Source organism: Hypomesus transpacificus, unplaced genomic scaffold (assembly GCF_021917145.1).
Source record: "Hypomesus transpacificus isolate Combined female unplaced genomic scaffold, fHypTra1 scaffold_42, whole genome shotgun sequence".
Lineage (NCBI taxonomy): Eukaryota > Metazoa > Chordata > Actinopteri > Osmeriformes > Osmeridae > Hypomesus > Hypomesus transpacificus.
Window position 1 is genome coordinate 1454363 of NW_025813938.1, and position 22547 is coordinate 1476909.

At 46.6% G+C, this 22547-nt stretch overlaps 3 protein-coding genes across 3 annotated transcripts; 1 reads left to right on the forward strand and 2 right to left on the reverse strand.

The window, feature by feature from the left end:
- Positions 1-4021: 4021 nt before the first annotated feature.
- On the reverse strand, positions 4022-6630 carry LOC124464770 (multicilin). Its single transcript, XM_047016603.1, has 7 exons — positions 6592-6630; positions 6349-6430; positions 6149-6228; positions 5652-5712; positions 5149-5375; positions 4569-4679; positions 4022-4456 (listed from the first exon to the last, which is right to left on the reverse strand). Exons 1-7 carry the CDS (start codon positions 6628-6630, stop codon positions 4022-4024), a joined length of 1035 nt encoding a protein of 344 aa, XP_046872559.1.
- A 1169-nt stretch (positions 6631-7799) lies between these two features.
- LOC124464893 (cyclin-O protein B) lies at positions 7800-10049 on the reverse strand. Its single transcript, XM_047016800.1, has 3 exons — positions 9621-10049; positions 9301-9486; positions 7800-8615 (listed from the first exon to the last, which is right to left on the reverse strand). The coding sequence occupies exons 1-3, from the start codon at positions 9990-9992 to the stop codon at positions 7857-7859; spliced, it is 1317 nt and encodes a 438-aa protein (XP_046872756.1). The 5' UTR covers positions 9993-10049; the 3' UTR covers positions 7800-7856.
- A 1302-nt stretch (positions 10050-11351) lies between these two features.
- Positions 11352-22355, forward strand: tut7 (terminal uridylyl transferase 7). The gene is made up of 29 exons (XM_047016792.1): positions 11352-11458; positions 12213-12591; positions 12758-12912; positions 13103-13219; positions 13453-13630; positions 14024-14112; positions 14246-14297; positions 14378-14447; positions 14604-14730; positions 14980-15099; positions 15388-15519; positions 15786-15963; positions 16070-16728; positions 16826-16976; positions 17428-17514; positions 17733-17833; positions 17996-18053; positions 18672-18775; positions 18861-18950; positions 19959-20072; positions 20237-20314; positions 20446-20623; positions 20774-20821; positions 20900-20991; positions 21142-21257; positions 21408-21610; positions 21790-21815; positions 21902-21965; positions 22082-22355. Exons 2-29 carry the CDS (start codon positions 12231-12233, stop codon positions 22138-22140), a joined length of 3807 nt encoding a protein of 1268 aa, XP_046872748.1. The 5' UTR covers positions 11352-11458; positions 12213-12230; the 3' UTR covers positions 22141-22355.
- The last annotated feature ends 192 nt before the right edge of the window (positions 22356-22547 follow it).

Here is a 22547-nt window from a genome sequence, read left to right on the forward strand (position 1 = left end):
TCTAAAACAGGACTTTTATCTAAGTTTCCACTACAAAGCCTAATTAATAAGAAACTCGACAGAGACAGTCATGCGTCGACCCAACTCGTAGCGCAGTCCTCACTTAAGGGCAAGCACACCTGTTATAGACTCCTCTGCCCGGTGTCCATAAATACACAGCAGTCGCGGATGCTGGGGCGGGAAGCGGTCTGACCAATACAATTGGATGGTTCTGTATCGGAGGTATGTACGGTTCACAAACGGAATTCAGCCATTTAAGACGTTAGTGGTTCCCTTGGCTACCAACTGTGGATACACTAGCCTACTTAACAGTAATTAATCAAGACAAAGTAGCACAAGGCGCGGTAAAGTTGATATAGCGCTGGCGGGTTTGCGGCTGAACTGCAACATGTAAAGCGGGAATATAGACATAAAGGGTTAAATCAAGCAGGGATTTGACTATAGTTTATAGTTTCTATGCTCTTTTGTAGCAAGGACCTGCACTGAAGGCGATTCTACACGTTAAACTGGCCTTTCAATTGAATTTAGGCCAATATGATTTAGAGAATTAAAGCATTAAGTGTATTAAAATAGTATTAATAACAATAATGCCGGAAAGTAGCCTATAGGCTCATAAAACAAGGACAATAATCGCATATGAAATAGCAATGTTGCCTAATAAGAATAGCCTATATGGCATATTAACCTAGGCTATTGTCAATAATAACAGGCTGCATCAATTTCTTAACAGGCTATGTATATGATTATTGTTGTTATTATTATTATTTTAATGTAGGTGTATTATTGTTTCTTGACAAAGTCCTAAACCTCAATATATATTTTTTTTTACCACCGCACGTTTCCCCCGCCCTGCATGAGAATCACCGAATGGCGCTCAAATGGGTTAACGGCGCGAGATGGATTTATCCTCGCCACCTGCCATTTCCATATGCGCTCGCGCCCCTGCCCCGGCTCCGCAACAGGTGCACTCAATGAGCGATTTGAAAGATGCTGTTGCTTAATGTTGTCATTAGCCCAACCAACACACATGAACAATTCGTCAATATGCTCCTGTAGGACTGGTTTGGTCTACGCAAACCTATGTCCTGTGTCTGTTATGGAGAATTATATTGTTGTCTTGTGTTCAAGGGAGACACTCCTCCACGGGTCCTGCCTGTTTTGATTATGTCACCTTGGGAACGTATTTATCCCTTGTTTTAACCTCTTACCTCCCGCAGTTTGGTGGTAACGGATTACTCTTAAGCTGCTCCTGTCGCGTGTTGTTAATATACACGGTTATTGTTCCAACTGTCAATGAGAAACGTATTTGTTTGGAGAGCGGTTATGGCTACAAGTGGGTGTTAAAACAAGCTGACGTGAAGATGCGTGCTTTAAAGGACTTCATGGCCATGCTGAGAGCAAACGTCTTGCTACACTGAAACAATTAAACATATTTACAGTTTTAACTGTAACTTAATTAGACTACCTGCTCTTGTTTAATTAGCCTTACCGTTAAGGTGAGGTTTAGCTACATGGGCCCAAAAGGAGGCGCTATAAGTAAACATTATCTTAGTAACTAAATCTTGAACTCAAAAACACTTCGACGGTTGAGACTGGGTTGGACTGTTTTACAGTTGGGTAGAGCTATACTCATATTCCATAATCCCTATACCCTTGAATGTGAAACGTTTGTTACTCATAGCTCTCATAGTTTCTAGTTCTTATAAAATATAGCTTACGATTCTAAACTAGCTATCTGTCACAACCTCAACTGCAGGTTTAGGTTCATGAAGAAAAAACATAGCTCTCGACTGGGAATGTAAACAGTGGCCCAACTCTGACTTGTAACAATTGATAAACTTAAGCAGCAGATTTCAACAGTGATAAGCACGGTAGTAAAACGTCACAGTAAATATGGTACACGTTGGATGTGTGGAAATAGTGTTACACTGTGAAATTAGTTTGACATCAAATGATAGAATACAGACAAAACCTGCATTATAAACACTAATTAATGTAATATGAAACCAAATAAAAGCCAGGAAGCCATTTACTAAATGCAGTTATTTTCAGTCTGAGCTTTAAAGAGACGTCTTAAGACTTAGTCGGAGGGGCCGATAGTGCCAAAAAGGTGCATATGAACAGAAGATCATACCATAATATTTCTTTACTATTTATATATTATTTTACTGTAGACATATTTGGCTCTGGCGGATAATAAACAAAATCCAGATTTTTTTTTGTTTTTTTTTACAGCAGAGGCGTGTGTTCTCGTGCATGTGTTAAAGTCAAAGGTAAAATAACGCAATGTCATCATGCTGGGCCCTCGTTTAAAGGCCTGAATGTAGCAACGAAACACAACAAGACAGATTCTACAATGCTCCCACCTGCAGGAACCTCTCTTATCAGTCTGAAAGAGAACGGCAAAAAAACACAAACTTTTTTTTCTTCACCAGACACTAATCCATTGGCCTGTGCTTTAGCAACAGTATATCTTTAGTAGTTTACCATACATATGTGATCTTGTAATGAGAGAAAAAAAAGTCACTACCGCAAACTTTTAAGTGTTAACTTAACACCATGAGTGTTTATATAGGTCTACCTCATGAGAGTGAACCTATGTAAACACTCAACGAGTAAAATGAACTCTCCTTGTGAACACTTTTGAAATCTACTACACAGCAATCTCAGTTCTCCACTTCTCTCTGTTTACCCAGTCTGTGGTTTCTCACTAAGCGTTAAAGATCTGCACATCACTTTGACTCCTCCTGTTTGGCAGATATTGTGACCAACATCTTATCTGGTCCTGAGGCACGACAGCCATGAACACGGATACTCACACACACAGCCCCAAACCTCTATCAGTATCTCCTTATCTCCTTCATGCAGTTAAATCCTCCTCAAACAAATGCTCCTGCTCATAGCAGTACTGTAAATGCTGCCTGGCCTATGTCTTGTTTCCAGAGGTCTTGAGCAAACAGACTGCGGGTGAGGAGTTTGAACAGGTGGCCTGCAGCGGTTTGACGTTCAAATCTGGACCTGCTCACCTTACACAAACCCAGCTACTCCTACCACCAGCTCTACTCAGACATGAGTTAACACAATGTGACACAAATGTCAAATCTCCAAACTTGGATCGATCAGACGTAGTTCCCTGTTCATGTTCTCCTTCAGATGTTAATCTTACTCAGCATTTGTCAAATGTGGATAGTAGGAAAGGGGTGTGAAGCTGTGGACCGTTTTCACATTTTGAGTGAATGTTCCCGTCTCCACAGCCAGCGATCAATGACATAAAATAATGATACTTTCAAGTGGCCAGTTTCGAGTTTCGACAATGTCCCTCAAACCTTTCAGGGTTAGTCTTTAGTCTAAAGCAGACAATCCGGTCCACGAGGCAGAAAGGACGCCTGGTAATTTAATGGATTTCTCTGTGACACCCCTAAGACCACCCCAAGTGACACAAGACGGATGGGGAGGACGTGCCCTCAGGTCAAGAGTGTCAAGAGGTAACGTTTGTTTTGCTACTCAAACAATGACAGCCCCCTCCTGGTACTTTCCATTTCTGTGATTAATGTTGAAATTCTCCTTCCGGACAAAACATAATCGGCCCAATAAGCAAATGAAGATAGCGACGTTACATGAAAAAATATATTTTTTATTTAAAAAAACACACAATTGATCATATTTCATGATTAAAGTAAAACAGCTTCTGAGGTATTAAATGTGACATTGTTACAGCTTTTGTTATGAATCGTGCCCACGCAGTCAGTACATAGGCAGTGTTGACAAGAAACTCGGTTTAAGAATGCTATGGCAATACATTTCCTTCAATCTTTCCTCTGCATTATTCCACCTATTAAGCGCAGCAAGTTACATGAAGACATTTGAACTACATCTATAACGACGGCATCCCCAGGCGTCAACGTAAAACATGATGCTTTTAAGTGACAACTTTTTAAGCGTTCAGCACTGTAGACATTGTTGGACTTGCACACTAGCAGTTGAATACTTTGATTGTCGAACCGCTGACTTGAACTATCTGCTAGCTCTGCTTGGGTACCCAGCGAAAGCAGTATCCTCCTTGTGGGTTCCTGGAGGTGAAGGAATGTCCGTGTGGATATGCTTGGGTACGAATGGTGCTGTGTTCCTGGACTGATGTACGAAAAGACGTGTCAAGTGGCGATTCGGACCCTTCCCCGCGAGAAACCTTCTCCGTGGCCACAGAGGTCTGTAACCCGGAGAACAAGCCAAACATTTGTACAGTCTCTGTGTCGTCCATTTTTGGCTCTTTCGCGCTGCGGTGCAGGACAGCGTTGCAGCGTTCGCTGATGTCGCGAATAATGTCGTCCACGAGGCCCGGGGCGGAAGCCGTCTCGCAGTCCTCGTCCGATCGCGGCCTCTTGCAGTTCCTCGCCGTGACGGATCCGTGACGGGAGGGTGTGGCACCTCGACACGGTTCCCTCCCGCTCATAAGGGTCTGAAGGGGACAAACACAGTGTCTGTCGGTTTTTAACAACTCAAAGAGCCTGTAAATCACTTTAGAATCAAGGTTATGTATGAGAAGAGGGTTGATCTCAGGGCAGGCTTACATCGAGCACAGAGGCGAGGTGCTTGGCTCTGCTGGCGAGTTCCCTGAGATGGACATTTCTCTCCTGGAAGGAGTTGATCTCAGCTTTCTTTTTGGTGACCGTCAAGTGAAGCTACACAAATATGGAGGGCAAATAAGTTACGCAGTCAGTGCAGTCGAGCCTCTGTCTGACTCAGACACACTCTGACTCAGACATCCTCTTCCTCTCTGACCTCTGAACTCTGTGATTCAGACTCAACAGTTACTGTTTTGATCATGATTTGAGCTTTGAAATGTAGTTTCAAACAATTAATCTTTTTTTACCTAACCACATTTCTGAATGATTTAAATAGATTTTTTTTCCCAACCGATAATACATCTTTGCATTGCAAGGTTTTAAGAGAACTTGGCTGTGACCCAGACTTTACTCTTAATAACTCCTTTAATGAGTCAAATCAAACAATGTAAATACATTTGTAAATTTTGACTAAATACATTATTCCTATAACCATTGCCTAAGTCTATGACATACAAAATAGAACCGATTTTCAGATCAGGATGCAGCCTTTACCCTGATCCAGCCTTGCGAACTGTCTCCTCACCTGACTGCTGGTGTCCAGAGCCTCCTCCAGGGCTCTGTGGTGGTAATGGGCCAGGCCCCTCCAGAGGGCTTCGTCGTGGGCATGTGGCAGTCCTTCGGCTGGGGAGGGGTAGCGAGGGCAGACCTCTTGCGAGAAGTCGTGCTGCGGGGTGAGTGGCGGTATAATGCAGCCCTGGAATGGTACCAGCCCAGCAGGAGAGAAGCTGCTCTCCAAAGTGCCAGGCGAATCTAGGGAGTAAATGGTTGCTTAATGTAGGCTATCGAGGCTTGGTTATAAAACGGGGTAATCGCTTTTTAAAATGTATGCTGTCTGTCTATACAAACACAGTAAGACTGTAAATACTTGTGGTATGTTTATTTAATAACGCAATACCTAGCCTATACAAATATTTCACCTAACCGTCTTTAGCAATAGGGTCAGAAAACTATTTCTTTTCGATTTAAAGGCAACTCCGTAAATCATTAAATTACACACTGTCAAAAAGACCTTCGTTGTTTTCTTACCTGCAATTAAATCAAACGCGTAGTCTGCAAAGTCTTGCTCATCTGCGACCGATTCATTTACCTGTGCGAAAAACATAACAACGCGTTAATTATATACATTTACAATGCATAAAAGTCAAGGTTTTCCAAACATATACAGTTAGGCTACCTGAAAATCACAACTCCAAAATGGTAAGTACATGGGGTTGCATGTATGGGTGGTCATCCTGGTTGTGTGTGTGGTCACGTAAAAGTAGCAGCTTTAGTGTGAGCGACAGTCGGTTCGTTCAAATTGTTTTTGTCAAGCTGAAGCCGCTTGCTGCAGCTTTCCATAGGTGAGAGGTACAAGCCAACCACATAATTCGTGCTAAATTCCTGCACTCTCCCCACAGTTAAGCTGTTAAATATTAACCGTAGGTCATGGATTGATGTAACGCTGCGCTTTCACTCAGCGAAATGGATTGAATTGAACCTCTCTCTGTCTGTGTGTGTGTGTGTGTGTGTCTAAGCTGTTTTACCTGCGAGCCAAGGGAGTCATTATCTCGTCGCATCACAGACTTGCATTCTTCCAAGTCGTCCCAGGCAATCGTTGCGAAGGCTGTACAACCGATCAAATTGGAAAAAGGTTAGCTGAAGGAGCACGTGCGGTACGTACACCACAAATAGCCTAATAGCTCCAAAAAGACGTTTGCTGAACGGTGAGTTAAACAAGACATACCCTCCTCAACGACGCACGGGATCTGGTCCGCGTCCACGTACACCGTGACCGGACTGCTGCTTCTTGGGAGCATCAGTTTGGCCTTGAAGAAAAATTATATTAACAAATATGTAGGATACATAGCCTACAGATGGATTATTTTCAATTTAGTAACTTGTTATAATGCGTAAAATTAGCGGTATTTTCTATAGGCTACACTGTAATTGTTTGTTTCCTGTCTACTCTCCCGTGATGATGCCCCACCTTATTAGAATTCCCAAAATATGTCCTATTCCCATGCATTTTCAGGCAGATTGTTACTAATGTCTTGCCGACAACCAAATGATTGACTGGCACCAAAACACAGTTGAGTCTGATATAAACAACATGCTCCCGGTTTAAACAACTCAATGCCGCGGCCTTTTTTGGTTTCCATGGAACACCAGCGTCCCCGGAGATTAAACAGGTGTAGTTAACGGTTTTCTGCCCTAAGTGCAAAATGGGACCGCGAGGGAGGGCGCTTTACCGCGGGCTCTCCGTGCGTGTAGTCTATCCGCTTGGGGACCACCGACTCTGTGGTAAATTGTGGAACTCAGCTTGGGACTCACGGTTAGCGCCTTTCCAGCGCTTGTCGCGCGCTACTAAGCGGCATTATTGGAGAAGTAGCCTACGGGTGATTGATCACTAACAGGAATGGTCTTTGCAGAAGCATTAAATCCCATAACATCCCACTCCAAATGAGTAAATAAGATTAGTTAGAAAGAACAATCACACCATTTTCAAAACGAATAGGTAAACTAACTAATAACATTAATCATATTTACATCATATAATGTGTATCTGTCAGACCCGTTTAAACCTGTAAGCCCCATCAACTTTGTAAGATGACTTCTTAAGTAATGAAGGCACATTTTTTGTCTTTTGAAATAAATCTTGGACTTTCATTTGGAGACAGAGTTGCCCCCCACCCAACACAGACATTGGTCTCTAATGCCCTCTGATGGATCACCCAGATCTCCTGGTTCTTAACTGACTGTCTTGTGGTGTAATGCTGATCTTCTACCTCCCCCTGTAGCTGACAATTGCCCCAAACAACTGCCCCTATGTCTCTGTAAGAAACCATCCCTAGATTCTTTCATCCTGAGGTTTCTTCAATTTTCTCTCTAAGGTTTTGGGATAGTTTTTACTGACTTGTTTTGATTGTTTATGATTTATTGAACATGTTCTCAACCTGTTTCCATTCACAGTAAACGTTTTCATAGTGATTGCATACTGACAGACAAAAACATAAGTCATTGTGGAAATTGAAAATACTCTCCAGAAACATCTTACTCATGTCAATGCATTGTAGAGAACATTTATTTAACATATTGTCTGCAGAACAGTCACAAATAAATACTTCAGTACATCAGAATCAATAATAACACATAAGGAAATTAACATCAAATGTATTCAATAAAGTGTATGAGGTGACCTATAGGTAAACTATAGGTAAATATTTTTATTTAGCTTTTTTTGAGGTAATCACATCACAATGTTATCATAGCTAGCAATGCTTCCTTGTTCAGGGACACTAACAGTTTCAAGTTATCTCTGCATTCCAGGGCAAGGCCTTGGGTGTTGTCCTCCAAACCCAGGGTTAGGTCATTCAGGGCGGGGCTAACCGGTAACGGGGTGTGTTCCAGGGTTAGGTCATTCAGGGCGGGGCTACCCGGTAACGGGCTGTGTTCTGTAACTGACTGAGTACCGCCCACTGATGAAGTGTGATCCTCGTATATCGAAGTTTGATCATTATCAACAGAGGTATGATCACGTTCATCCATGCAATGTCCCTGATCGCTCTCTCCAGGATCACATGTCCTGTCTTCAGTCTCTGATTGGTCCATGCGTTCAGAAAGATCCTGTCCCTTCTCCAGAAGCTCATTGGCCAGCCTCACTGCACAGAGAGCCGTCAAGGAAGGAGGGTACTTATTAAAGGCATAGTCCGCCAAACTCAGCTCACACACCCTGCGAGCCAGGTTGCTGCACCTGCCTGCACCTGACTTTAACTGCCCTCCCTCCTCTCCTCCGTCCACAGGCAGCCTGCTGTCCTCCACGTCCCCGCCCACTTCCTGTCCGGCCAAGCTGTGATTGGTGTAGTGGTCCAGGAAGAAAGCCAAAGTGGGCGCGGCTAGACGGAAATTGAGGCGGAGCAGAATGAGGCACTCCAGGTTACAGAGTTGCTCTCGGGAGAAGGCATGGCAACACAGGGAGAGCAGCTGGCTGATTCTTGGGGAGAAGACCTCCACCTGAGAGACAGAGCAAAACAAAGAGTTCACTTACAGATGCTAACGGTACTATTAGCCATAAAGCGCTCTAAGCAGGATTCACAGAACAATGCTGACCCTCTAAATTCATGTTTTAACGTTGGAAATGTACTGAGGCCTTGATTGTCCAAATGCTTCTGACACACTTGAGCAATTGAACTCTGCAAGCGCATACTCTTACCATATCTATGTATCTATCAAATGCACACAGCATGGGAAATTACAATTATTGTTTTGTCATTAATACCAATCTGAAGAACACAACAAATTTAAAATAAATGACTACCTACGATTCATAACTTGGCGACCCAAAATTCATCATCAATTTGTTTTCTGATAAAACATGAACGCATTTTTTGTCACATGACTTGTGGCTTATTTTGAAAAATCTTGCCCCACTTATCTGTCGATACAGTCCCAGATGTCACTATTGAGAGGATGTGTCCTTCACAGAGTGAACTTTATCTGCACATGTGAAAGTTCACGGAATTGGAAAGCCATGTTTCAATCATCACTCGGTCCAACACACACACACTTAAACAGTCACCAGCTAAGTGACACTAATGAGTACACAGACTCACAGGCACGAACACCCTCCAACTTTCTCTAAATAAAGTAAAACTGTCATGCTACGATGTGAGCGATACTATACAATCTTCACACGTGCCTGTTTACTTGCGAGTAAGAGTGTGGTGACGCCCAGTAGCTGAAAACAGTCCGCAGCCACAGGTGTCGAGGCTAGGAAGCGATCCATGATGTTCACCGCTAGACAGGAGCACTCGAATGACAAGCGGAAATGCCAGTGCACAGGAATGAGCCAACTGACCAGTTTACACCGAGCCTCGGCTGTCACCTGGGAGGAAATAAAAAGAGCACTTTTAGTTTATCTGCCACAAATTATTTCCCCAATCTGTTAAACCTACAAAACTCTGGTGATTAAACCTCATCGCGGGGTCTCCCTAACCCAGCTTCCGTTAGATTTCGTACCTGGGGTTGACGTTCCAAACACTTAAAGGGATGAAATTGCTTCTCGTTGTCTTTTTGTATGTTGTAAACAATCTCTCCATAGTTGTGATACCAATTTGATAGCAGCCGATGAAGACTCCGTGATGTCTCCGAGCCCGGTTGACGCAAGCGTGTCTGAATAGGCGATGGACTCGCAAAGGGAAAATCCTCCTCAAAACCAGAATCACTGAGTTTGGTCATGATTTTCTGCTTTCGGTACCTCACGGCCCGAGGTTTCTGAACCGGTGTGCAGGTTTGTTTTTCCTGCACTACGCCTGATTCAGGGACAGTATTCCTGAGCCTTCGTCTGCAAATTACTCCTAAACATTCTCCAGTGTGCTTGAGTGTCACCATATTCACTTATTGGACTGAGTCTGTCTAGTCGCCTATAAAAAAATTGCCTACCCAAGTGATACCTTTGGTTTGGTTGCGTATTGACAACCCAGGGCTTGCTTGCGATTGGACATCTACGCAATGACGTTTTATGCATCACCGATATTTTCCCGGGGTCTCCCCCGCTCAAAGCTTAGCTTCTGATGTTTACGCTATACGTAATGATATCGACAATCTAAATACATTCCATTTGGTACCCGTTGGAGTTCCATCCAATGTAGTGGATGTTCACCTTCACTTGATATGTGAAGTCTTTATAGTCATACGTATATCTTACTAGCCAGCCCACCTCACACAACTCTTTGTTAGAGTTACAAAAGACCAAGTCAGAATCAGAATTAGAATCAGAATCAGAATGGGATTTATTCGCCATGAAAGTTTGCACAGACACGGTGCAAGGACAGTCCATCTCACAAATGGAACCGGTCGGAAAATCACGGCCGTTCAAGTGTTTTAGAATTTAATGACATGGAATTCATAGAATTCACATGATGTCTTAAAAGACATTTTGTAATTGAAAAGGTTATTTATGTTTATAATATAGGCTAGTATTATTAATACTAAACATGTCCAGCTGGTCTGGCCAACCAAATATGTTGTAAGGTGCGACGTAATGTTCATGGATCTGTGGTACATGGTTAGTGACTGATGTATTGAAGCAAATCAGTGACAAAATGTTTATAATTTTAAAAGGCATTGAATACTTAATATTGAAATTCAAACACCACCGAATTTGTTGGTTTTGAATTCACCTCTTTAAAGTTTACATGAATTTATTTCTATGTAAAAAATAATAATTCTAGGTTCAGAAATTCAGGTTGCTAATTTTTTTACAGTAAAAATCAGACAGAAATTTGAATGAATTTAGTTATATTTGAATATCTGAAGCATTGATTTTTGTTTCCTTTTTTTCTGGGATTTCAATGTCACTACTCGAATTTGAAGCTTTGAGCTGAATTTCTGTACCTTGAATTATTTTATTTTTTGCATTTAAATAAATTCATATTTCAATTTTAAAGAGTATAATTCAAACCCATCAAATTCGGTGGTGTTTGCATTTCAATATTAAGTATTAAATGCCTTTTGAAATTCAAAACATGATGTCACTGATTTGCTTCCATACTGATGCCTTGTGATTGTGCCTCACACCAGTTTCTCCACGGGGACAAAAAAGCATCTATGTAACTAATGCCAATTTACTCTTACGTTTGTAGTTTGATGAATGTGTTGGCATAGCTAGAAAGAATGATTTTCATGCAACTCTTGATTGTCATCAGTTTTGTTTCGTCCAAAAAACACGTTTGGCTCCGCCCCCAAAACGCAGGCGTGCGCAACTCGCAACAGAAGCAAGAGGACACAGGAGGAGTTGTTGAGATTAAATGAAAGTCCTTGTGGACGTTAGTATGCTGCCCATACATAGACAAAAGGTATTTTATGTATACGGCAGCGTTTACACGCAATGAATCGTGGATTTTGTGTTGTAGCTACATTGTAAGGTTTTGTTAGCGAGTCCGTATTATGCAGCCCACAAAACACTACAGCTAGCTAGCTAACTAGCTAGCTTTCAGTTTCCTTTCACTAGAAACCTGGCTATGGGGGTTGTTTTAAATCGAAAAATATCTCATGACTGTTTTAAATTTGTAAGTTCACAGAACTAATATTAGCTTCATTCCTTTCTGCCACTCATCTTGAGATCCAAGCTGTGTTAGCAAACTAGCTACGTCATGCCATCTTACATTAGCAAAGCAACCCGTTAAACATTATGCGATTGATAGCTAGCCTAGCTAGTTTTCTGTGACTTGTGGTAAAACTACCAGAATGGTAATGCATAATTTCAGGAAGTAGCTAACAAGCTAGCTAGCTGTCTTCACCTAACTAGCTGTCTGTTGTGACCATAGCTAGCTAGCCAGATACGCTACAAATTCACCTCGAGGCGCTAGCCGGCTGGCACAAATTAAAATAGATACTAGCGAACTTTTGTTTGCTAGCCTTAAAACTCGGAAGTATTTTCTCAGTGTCTCTTTTGCTATCTTTATAACCAATGCAGTACCATTTATTAACTAATTACCACTGTACAACAGCAAACATTTTAACAAACGGTAACGGCACCCCTTTCTCTCACTCAACGCTGTCATTACTCGCAAAGTGATGATTCTCATGGCTCTCTCTCTGATTTTCCAGGTCTGATTGAAGATTACCATGGAAGAGTCAGGTAGACAACGTTACCCCAAGCAGGGAGGACGGGAGAGGGGGCCAGTGGCTGAAGATGCGGACGCCTGGAGGAGCCAGGACGCGGGTCGGGTGTACAACCCTCAGAAAGAGCGGCCCTATGGAGGGTCTTACGGTGCTGGCTCCAAGAAAGGAGGACCGTTGAGCGGTTCTCCAGGAGGGTTTAAGGGCGGCCACAGCCCCTCGCAGAGAGAAGGGTTCAGGAGGTTTCCAGGTTCTGACAACCAGGCAGGAGGGACGAAGGAGAACTGGAGAGACCGTCCCCCACAGCAGCGCTGGAAGAGGGGCTACCAGGACGAGGACCAGGGGGAGACAGCTGCTGACAACTCAGGTGGGTGTTGGACCAAAGTTGAGAATTTGGTTCAGAAACTATCAGGCCAGCTCCCTGGCGGTAGGTCCACAGGTCATGAGAAGGGCATCTTGGTTGTGAAACCTGGGCTGATGTAGGGGAGTCTGGGTAATGTAGTAAACCAGGTGCGTTTGTTGTCCTGCTCCAGGGGGGAGGCAGAGGAACCGGGACCGGAGGCGCGGGCACGGGGAGAACGACAGGGGCCCGGTGATCGACGAGTCGGCCCTCTCAGTCAAAGAGCTCCAGGGACTGAGACAGGCGGAGGAGCAGATTGGCAAAGACGAGATCTTCCGTCTCAACAAGGTTGGTGCTCTTCAGAATAGATATACGACAAGAACACCCTCACTGTGTTTGAAAAAAAATTATCTTAAAACTTGCACCTGTTATTTACCAGTCAGAGAGTCTGCAGTTGCGGGTTTCTTGCTCTGGCCTTTTTTTTCCTCTTGTCTTTATCCAACGATTCGTTTGTTCCCTCTCTCCACGATGGGGACAGAGGTCACGCAGCTGCCCCAACGCCCTCTACTCCTGCTCCCTGTGTGACGTGCTGTTGGATTCTGTCCCCGCCGCCCACAGACACATCAGAGACAAGTGGCACAAGAGGCGAGCTCGGGTGAGACATTCACGACAATCTTCCAGATCAAACAATAAATGGTTACTGGGTTAATAGTTACTGGGTTAATGGTTACTGGGTTGACTGTTGCTCAGGAGGTAGAGCAGGTCGTCCGCTAATAGGGTTGGGCGGTTCAATCCCGGAGAACATCTAACCCTTGAATGCGTTGTGATCGACCAACTTGTATATGATCTGACGCCTATGCCTGTGTGTGTGTCCGTCCGTGTGCCCAGGAGAGGAAGGAGGAGGCCATGCTGACGGAGATCCTGCCTCCCGGGCCGGACCAGGTGAGCGCCCTCGGCCGCGCCCTGCAGGGCGTGGTGACGGAGCTGGGGATGAGCGACGTGGACGTGGAGAGGAGACGGCTGATCCTGGCTGCCATGCAGGCCGTCCTCCTGTCTGTCCTGCCTGGTGAGACCCTGCAGCCCACAGGCCTCACAACCACCAAGCCCTTTTAAGGATCTCCTCCAGGTTGTGGGATGGTGGTTTGATTTGTCACAATTAAATGTACTTGCTTCAGTTTGAGGATGTTTTTGTTGAGAGTTGTCAACGTTCAGCGTAGTCTCAAATCAAACATTCTGATGGTCTCTTAAATAGAATTTAATTTGTGTAGCGCTTTTCCAAGCAGAATCATAGAGGGTTTCACCTATGCCCATAGAACTGCTCCTGAACCAACACATAACCCTGTTTTCAGATGTTAATTTGTGGGGGTGGGTGCTAAGAGAGCATGTGTGTAGTTTCAAGTTCTGTATAGTTTTTTCTGTACAATGTATTTAATCCTGTGTTGTTTTGGTGTTCTTCCAGGAATCAACCTCAGGCTGTATGGATCTTCTTGCACTAAGTTTGGGTTCAAGGATTCAGACATCAACATTGATATTCAGTTTCCTTCTCATGTGAGTAGTCGTGTGTGTGCGTGTGTGTGTATAATATTGAAAAGTCACCCTGTGACTTCTTCATCTGGGGTGGCGAAGCGTCAAACCTGCAAGTGAGTTTTATGAAGATTTACAATGTTGACTGTGTTTCCAGATGCATCAGCCAGACGTCCTGTTGCTGGTTCATGAAAGTCTGTCCAAGAGTGGTGAGTGATAAAGTGTCGACTCAGTGGATCAAATGTTAACAGAGCCTCTGCTGGTGTATTTAGTTACTGTGTGTTTCCAGATCTCTACGTGGAGATGGAGGCTGATTTCCATGCCAGGGTGCCCGTGGTTATCTGCAAAGACAAGGAGAGGTCAGTTTCTGTTGTGGAAGTGAATCTCAGCTTTTCTAATGTCCCATGTTCCACTTGTACAATGTTGTAACTGGAGTGCCCAGTAACAGCGGTGTACACCATTGGGTCAGACTGCAGGTGATGTGTCCACAGACCATAATAGTTTTTCCTCCGTAGCGGCCTGGTCTGCAGGGTGAGCGCTGGAAATGACAACGCGTACCAGACCACGTGCTACCTAGCGGCCCTGGCCAGCCAGGAGCCCCTCCTCCTCCCTCTGGTTCTGGGCCTCAGACACTGGGCTTGGGTGAGTTACCCCCTCCCCTCCTCCCCCAGGACCAACCCCACTATCCCCAGGATCCCCCACATCATCATGCCCTACACCCCACCCAGCAGTCACTTCAGCAGCTCAGCCACACATCCCCTTAATACGTGTGTTCAGAGCCAACACCCTCCACCCCACCCGCCTCACCCTCCACCCCAGCTGTCTCACCCTCCACCCCCTGTCTCACCCTCCACCCCACCTGTCTCACTCTCCACCCTGCTGTGTTGTCAGATTTGTCACGTGGACCGAGCGGAGGAGGGGGGCCTGCCGTCGTACGTCCTGGCCCTCATGGTCATCTACTTCATGCAGCAGCGCAAGGAACACATCCTGCCCAGCTACCTGGGCCACGAGGTAGGAGGGAGGGAGTGCTACTGTCTGAATGTTGTTCTGGTGCTGGTTTGTTTGTTTTGTTGGGTCTAGGATGTTAATGAGCTGAACTCGTACAACTCACATTGAATTAGTCTTGACTGAGGTCATGCTCTCCATACAGTATTTGTGAGGGAGAAACGACTGCTATGTCGATTAATACCGGCAAGCAGAAAATACCAGAACAAATACTTAGCCAGTTGAACATTACTTTTTTCATGTAACTTTTTCTTCATGTTTTTTCGTGACATCTCGTGTTCTCTTTCCCTCCAGATTAAGGAGTTTTCCGTGAGCAGGCTGTCAGACTTCAGCCTCACCTACCTGGAAGACGGGTTCGTGCACTGGGGCTACCGCTCTGCTAAGGACTCCTCCACACCTGCAGACGGCTTCTACAGGAAGGGCAAGGTGACCACGCCCGCATCTCCTCCTGAGGAACTAACTATCCCATGTGAAGAAATAGGAAACAGGATTACAAAAATGGGGCTGGAGTTGTCTGATGTGCAGTTGATCTTTTGTGTTGAGACTGATGTTGTTCTGTATCCTGGACTTTGGTGTTTTGATCTTTAACCTGTGTGCGTGTCTGTGTGTGTGTCTGTGTGTGTGGTGTGCGGGGGGTGTCTGTGTGTGTGTTGTGCGTGTGTGGTGTGTCTGTGTGTGTGTGTTGGGAGCAGGCCCCTCTTGTTTTCCCGGGCCCCCGCTCCTCTCCGGAGGCGGGGCTTCTGTGGGTGGAGATGCTGCGATTCTATTCGCTGGAGTTCAACTTCTCCGACAGCGTCATCAGCGTCAGAACCCGTGCCGTCCTATCGCGCGAGGCCAAAGACTGGCCGAAGAAACGCATTGCTGTTGAAGGTTAGAATTTCCGTGGACTATTTGGCGTTGTTAAATGTATTGGTTGATCAACTAATATTTCTGCTCTTGATAGGGCAGTTTTACATTGTCTTATTGTATTCCCTAGACCCCTTTGCTGTGAAGAGAAACGTGGCTCGCACCTTGAACAGCCAGCAGATGTTTGAGTACATCCTCCACTGCCTCAAAACCACCTACAAGCACTTTGCTCTCCCACTCAACACGGCCCCTGCCAATCACAAGCTAGGAGGGCCGAAACCATCCAATCACAAGCCAGAGAAAGGTTCCGGTTCTAGTCTGGAGGTGGGTCTGGGACCCCTGAGTGACGAGCAGGGCCTCCCCTCCAGCCTGGACTCTCTCAGCCTGGCTGAGTCAGCCAGGGGCCACAAAGGAGAGTCTGGATCTCAGGATTCAAACTGTGTCGTGGAAGAAGAAGAAGAGGTTGGAGAGGGGTACAGTGAATCTGATAAAGACAAAGAGAGAGAGAGTGCAGATCTGGGGAATAGTAGCCTCTCTGAGGAGGAGGAGGAGGAGGAAGAGGAGGTTTACAGTCGAGAGCACCTGAACAGTTTCACCACAGAAGACGAGGAACTCTTCCAGTTAGACGAGGTGTCGGGGGACGAGCCTCTGTCCGATGAGGAGGGGCCGTGTCAGGAGGAGGACGGGGAGGAGGCGGCGGAAAAACAGAGAGAAACATCCGGAAAGATAATGGAAGCACTCAACAAACTGTGTTACGAATTCAACAAACAAGCGTTCACACGGGGCAAGGTAAACAACTAGAATTCGCTTTTCAATCGCCGCAATTGCAAGTTTGTAATGTCGGTTTAACGGTGACACGGTTAATCGTGAGCCTTCCTTCCTCCAGTCCCACACGGTGGTATGCAGCCTGTGCAAGCGGGACGGACACCTGAAAAAAGACTGTCCTGAAGACTTCAAGAAGGTGACGCTGGACCCTCTGCCTCCCATGATCCCCTGCTTCCTGGAGACCCTCAGCCTAGTCTGCGAGCAGTGCTACCGTGAGTTGAGACGAGGAGGACGTCTACATTTAGTCATTTAGCAGACGCCCTTATCCAGAGCGACTTACAGGAAGTACAGGGACATTCTCCTTGAGGCTAGTAGGGTGAAGTGCCTTGCCCAAGGACACAATGTCATTTTGTGCGGCGGGAATCAAACCGGCAACCTTTTGATTAATAGCCCGATTCCCTAACCGCTCAGCCATCTGACTCCCATCTGACAAATTTCGATTTTTTACAACCAAGCAAATGTCATGTACTTTGTCAAACGAGGAAGTCATCTTTTATTGATTAACGATTCCCCAAACTCTTTAGCTAACAATGTTGAATAATGTATCCGTCTAAACTGAATTTGATAAAATAAATTGGTATTGAACCCATGAAGTCCTATTGGTTAGGCTGTAAGTAGGAGGGTGTTTAAGGTAGTGCAGCTGAGCCAGCTTGGTCCTTGCAGGAGACTTCGCCCCTGATGAGCTGGAGCTGGGAGTCAGAGAGCACATCCTGCGGGACGTGGAGCGCTTCGTACGCTGCCAGTTTGCAGGTAAGACGTCAGGCTGTTATCTCCATAAATTAAAGTATATGTATATATTTTTATATATACATATACTTTTTTTACAAATAACTCTGTGTGTATAACTGTTGCTACTGTAGAAGAACTATCCAGTGCCTTAGAATGTCACTGAAAAACAGGTGAAACTAATGGCCTTTTTGATGAAAAAAAACAATCAATCTTTGTTTAATCTGTGTTTTTGGTTAAAGGTGCAAAACTTCGCCTGTTTGGTTCTTCGAAGAACGGATTTGGCTTCAAGCAGAGTGACTTGGACATCTGCATGGTGTTAGAGGGACAGGAGACTGCTGATGTAATTATACAAACGTTTATTTCATTTGACATGTATATCATTCCACCCAACCATTAACAATATTGAAAATGTATGTTGTTTTTCAAATGTGCTATATAAATAAAGTCTAACTTCCATGGTTAGGGTGTGTTGACGCTGGCGTGTGATGCTCTCTCTCCTCAGGAGCTGGACTGTATCAGTGTTATCGAGAGTGTGGCCAGACTACTGAGAAAACACCCAGGTCCGCTCCTCACCACCCGCCCCCAAGCTGTTACTTAAGTGAATTTGAATTTAGTTAGAAGATATACTTACAGTGGTCGTTTGAGAGCTTGTGATAGTTAATGGCAATTCATGCTTATGTGCATCGGCAGTTAATGAACTCAAACAGACTATTAGCATTTCTCCTCCTACTGAAGGAATTTCTATATTTGTAGGCATTTGTGCTTTATGAATGCTAGTGACAGTCTGAGAGAGACAGGAAAGGCAGGGGGACACAGATAGAGAGAGAGAGAGAGGATGACAGGCAGCTAAGGACCCGGGCTGGAATCGAACCCGGGCTGCTGCGGTAAGACCACAGCCTGTGTGGTTTGTGTTGTTTCTGGATGGGGAAGCCCCGTCTACTGAAACCCTGTCAAACACTACTGCATTCAACCTAAGGAACACATGCATTCTGGTTTTGATAACTGGGGGTGAATATTTTTGTCAAGAAACACAAAAAAATAATACATAGATAATTAGGCTATTTGCAAGCTGAGCTAGCCCAATTATTCCACCCTTCATATCTCTTCAGCAGTCTGAAATAACACATCAAGATGAGAGAACTGTCTGATTTCATCCATCATTCTGTCTGCACCCCCAGATCTAAGAAACATCTTGCCCATCACCACAGCCAAAGTGCCCATCGTCAAGTTCTACCATGTGCGCACCAGTCTGGAGGGAGACATCAGCCTCTACAACACTCTGGTAAGGACCAACAGGCCGGAAGGTCTTGGCCGACTGGGAGGAAAAAAGGGGAAATTGAATTAGCTTTCTGTCTTTCTCCCATCAGGCTTTGCACAACACCAACCTGCTGGCATGCTACGCCGCGATCGACCGCAGGGTCACCATCCTCTGCTACGTCATGAAGGTGTTTGCCAAGGTAACCCCCCACACACACACACACACACTCGTAACACCTGCCTACATGATCAGGTCAGCATCATCCTATCTTTCCTCACTGTTACACGTAAGTTGTCCCTGTGCTCAGCACGGCGCCATCCTAACCCTCGTGTCCCCAAGGTTGTGACGTGTGTTTCCTCCCCTGCGGGGCGTGTCCCCAAGGTTGTGACGTGTGTTTCCTCCCCTGCGGGGCGTGTCCCCAAGGTTGTGACGTGTGTTTCCTCCCCTGCGGGGCGTGTCCCCAAGGTTGTGACGTGTGTTTCCTCCCCTGCGGGGCGTGTCCCCAAGGTTGTGACGTGTGTTTCCTCCCCTGCGGGGCGTGTCTCCAAGTTTGTGACGTGTGTTTCCTCCCCTGCGGGGCGTGTCCCCAAGGTTGTGACGTGTGTTTCCTCCCCTGCGGGGCGTGTCTCCAAGGTTGTGACGTGTGTTTCCTCCCCTGCGGGGCGTGTCCCCAAGGTTGTGACGTGTGTTTCCTCCCCTGCGGGGCGTGTCCCCAAGGTTGTGACGTGTGTTTCCTCCCCTGCGGGGCGTGTCCCCAAGGTTGTGACGTGTGTTTCCTCCCCTGCGGGGCGTGTCCCCAAGGTTGTGACGTGTGTTTCCTCCCCTGCGGGGCGTGTCTCCAAGTTTGTGACGTGTGTTTCCTCCCCTGCGGGGCGTGTCCCCAAGGTTGTGACGTGTGTTTCCTCCCCTGCGGGGCGTGTCTCCAAGGTTGTGACGTGTGTTTCCTCCCCTGCGGGGCGTGTCCCCAAGGTTGTGACGTGTGTTTCCTCCTCTGCGGGGCGTGTCCCCAAGGTTGTGACGTGTGTTTCCTCCCCTGCGGGGCGTGTCCCCAAGGTTGTGACGTGTGTTTCCTCCCCTGCGGGGCGTGTCCCCAAGGTTGTGACGTGTGTTTCCTCCCCTGCGGGGCGTGTCCCCAAGGTTGTGACGTGTGTTTCCTCCCCTGCGGGGCGTGTCCCCAAGGTTGTGACGTGTGTTTCCTCCCCTGCAGATGTGTGACATCGGGGACGCGTCGCGTGGCAGCCTGTCTTCCTACGCCTACACCCTCATGGTTCTGTTCTACCTGCAGCAGAGGAACCCTCCGCTCATCCCCGTGCTCCAAGAGGTCTCACACACACACACACACCGCTCGCTCACACACACACACATAGCTTCATTGACCTTGACCTCACTTAATTCTGGGTTCATCCTAGAGTGAGCGTTACCGATAAGACGTCCAAGAGCGTTGATGGAGGAAGGAATAACAGATGGTGATCTTTTCCTGACTAGATTTACGATGGGGATGTGAAGCCAGAGGTGCTGGTTGATGGCTGGAACGTGTACTTTTATGATGACATGGAGGCTCTGGTAAGTTGTGTGTGTGTGTGTGTGTGTGTGTTTGTGTTGAGCACGTTGGTGTTTAATTGTGTGATTATTCCACCTGATTCCAACTGCTTGTTTCTGCTTAATAAACACATTGTATTTGTGTGTCTCTCCAGCCCAGTCGCTGGCCGCAGTACCAGAAGAATACTGAATCAGTGGGGGCGCTGTGGCTGGGTTTGCTGCAGTTCTACACAGAGGTGTTTGACTTCAGAGAGCACGTCATCTGCATCCGCCAGCACGCTCCCCTCACCACCTTCAACAAGCAGTGGACCTCCAAGTACATCGTCATCGAGGGTGAGTCCAGACTACAGAGGGCTGTGGAGGAGAGGAGTGCACCCCCATCAAACTGTCGTTTGTGCCGTCGGTTTGGTGTCTCGTCCAAATGAGTTTGCAGTGAGGATGTTGTTTCCCTCGTGTCAAACTGTTGTCTTCCTGTTTCCCCAGACCCGTTTGATCTGAACCATAACCTGGGAGCTGGCCTGTCCAGGAGAAGTGGGTTTCTTTCTGTGAATACATCCTGTCTGGACCTTGTAGACCTTCTGTTCTTCTAACCAGTCTTCTCCATCACAGTGACTAACTTCATCATGAAGGCTTTCGTCAACGGCAGAAGAGTGTTCGGTGTGCCTGTCAAAAGCTATCCTCCAGAGTACCCCAGCCAAATGGTTTGTGTTCACAAATGTTCACGTTTGAAAAAACAGTTCTCAAGCATGTATGTACATATACATAATTGAGAACTGGCAAATACAACTGTTATATCCAGTCAAACGTGTGTTTTCCCTTCTCCCTCACGAGCGCTGTGTCTCTCTCTCCAGGAGTATTTCTTTGATCCGGAGGTTCTTACGGAGGGAGAACTGGCGCCCAACGACCGCTGCTGCAGAATTTGCGGCAAGATCGGCCACTTCATGAAAGACTGCCCCATGCGCAAAAAGTACGCATCGCCAACAAACTGCCTTTCCCTTCTGTTGTTTTCTCTGTTGATGCGTGTGTGTGTTACTGGTGTGTGTGTCTGTTACTGATGTGTGTGTGTGTGTTACTGATGTGTGTGTGTTACTGATGTGTGTATGTATGTGTGTGACAGGTCCAAGCAGAGGCGGGACCAGGAGGACAGGAACAGGGCGGAGGGACGGAGAGACTGGGCAGAGCCGGCCGACGGGGGCCGGGAGGGGACGCCGTGGAAGGGCGAGCGCTGGAGGAGACCGGAGGAGAAGCGTTGCTGCTTCCTGTGTGGCTCTCAAGCGCACATGAAGAAGGACTGTCCTCAGTACAGAGGGCCCCCTATAGGTAGGAGGTACTCTCTGCACTCCTAAACCTGTTTTTAAACTGGGCTTTCTACTGTCAATTCCTGCCATTTTTCTTGGTATTCTTGTGTGGTATTACTGGAATTTCCCCTTAATTCAGTTGTGTGACATGACTGTCATGGGTGCACTGATAATACTGTTGTTCAATTATTTTTTTTACAGCAAGTGCCAAAGAGAAGGACAGACAGGTATCTGACACACACACACACTCCACCACCATCTGACAAACACACACACATTCCCAAGAGATTCTCATCCTCGTTTCCTTGTCTAGGGCGCGCATCCACACGACGAGAAAAGTAAAACAAGGCAGAAAAATGTCCACAGTCCACAGACAGGTGTGTTCGCCCTTCAGGCTTGGTGTAATGTTTACGTCTGAGTGTCTGTGTGTGTGTGTGTGTGTGTGTGTGTGTGAGAGGGTGGTGTGTTAATCTTGTGTGTTTGAACGTTTTAGGAAGTCTATCCAGCAGACACCAGGGGCGGGCCGGTCAGGGGCGGAGCCTGGTGGACTGAAGACGACCAGATGGAGGAAGAGTAGAAGAAAGGAGAAGGAGAGGATAAGAAGAACGAGAGGCTCGAGAGCAGTGAACTCCAAGCCCCTCTTCTTCAGTGACCCATGAACAAGGACTGAACAAGCACCGTGGAAATTCACAGACCCTTCCCTCCCTCCCCACCTCCCCCCCTCCCTCCCCACCCACCTCCCTCCACACCCCACCCCCTCCCCACCCCCCTCCCTCCCCTCCCTCCCTCCCCCCCTCCCTCCCCACCCCCCTCCCTCCCCACCCCCCTCCCCACCCCCCTCCCTCCCCACCCCCCTCCCCACCCCCCTCCCTCCCCACCCCCCTCCCTCCACACCCCCCTCCCTCCCCACCTCCCTCCCCACCCCCCTCCCTCCCCACCCACCTCCCTCCACACCCCAC

Excerpts from the sequence above, each read along its gene's own strand:
- LOC124464770 (XM_047016603.1), bottom strand. The coding sequence starts at position 6,630 with ATGCATGGGAATAGGACATATTTTGGGAATTCTAATAAG. Across the intron at positions 6,431-6,591 it reads ATTTTGGGAATTCTAATAAG|GCCAAACTGATGCTCCCAAG; the intron begins GTGGGGCATCAT and ends TTTTTCTTCAAG. Across the intron at positions 5,376-5,651 it reads CGCGTTTGATTTAATTGCAG|ATTCGCCTGGCACTTTGGAG; the intron begins GTAAGAAAACAA and ends TTTACTCCCTAG.
- LOC124464893 (XM_047016800.1), bottom strand. The coding sequence starts at position 9,992 with ATGGTGACACTCAAGCACACTGGAGAATGTTTAGGAGTAATTTGCAGA. Across the intron at positions 9,487-9,620 it reads GTTTGGAACGTCAACCCCAG|GTGACAGCCGAGGCTCGGTG; the intron begins GTACGAAATCTA and ends ATTTCCTCCCAG. Across the intron at positions 8,616-9,300 it reads TCTTACTCGCAAGTAAACAG|GTGGAGGTCTTCTCCCCAAG; the intron begins GCACGTGTGAAG and ends TCTGTCTCTCAG.
- tut7 (XM_047016792.1), top strand. The coding sequence starts at position 12,231 with ATGGAAGAGTCAGGTAGACAACGTTACCCCAAGCAGGGAGGACGGGAG. Across the intron at positions 12,913-13,102 it reads AGATCTTCCGTCTCAACAAG|AGGTCACGCAGCTGCCCCAA; the intron begins GTTGGTGCTCTT and ends CGATGGGGACAG. Across the intron at positions 17,515-17,732 it reads CGTACGCTGCCAGTTTGCAG|GTGCAAAACTTCGCCTGTTT; the intron begins GTAAGACGTCAG and ends TTTTGGTTAAAG.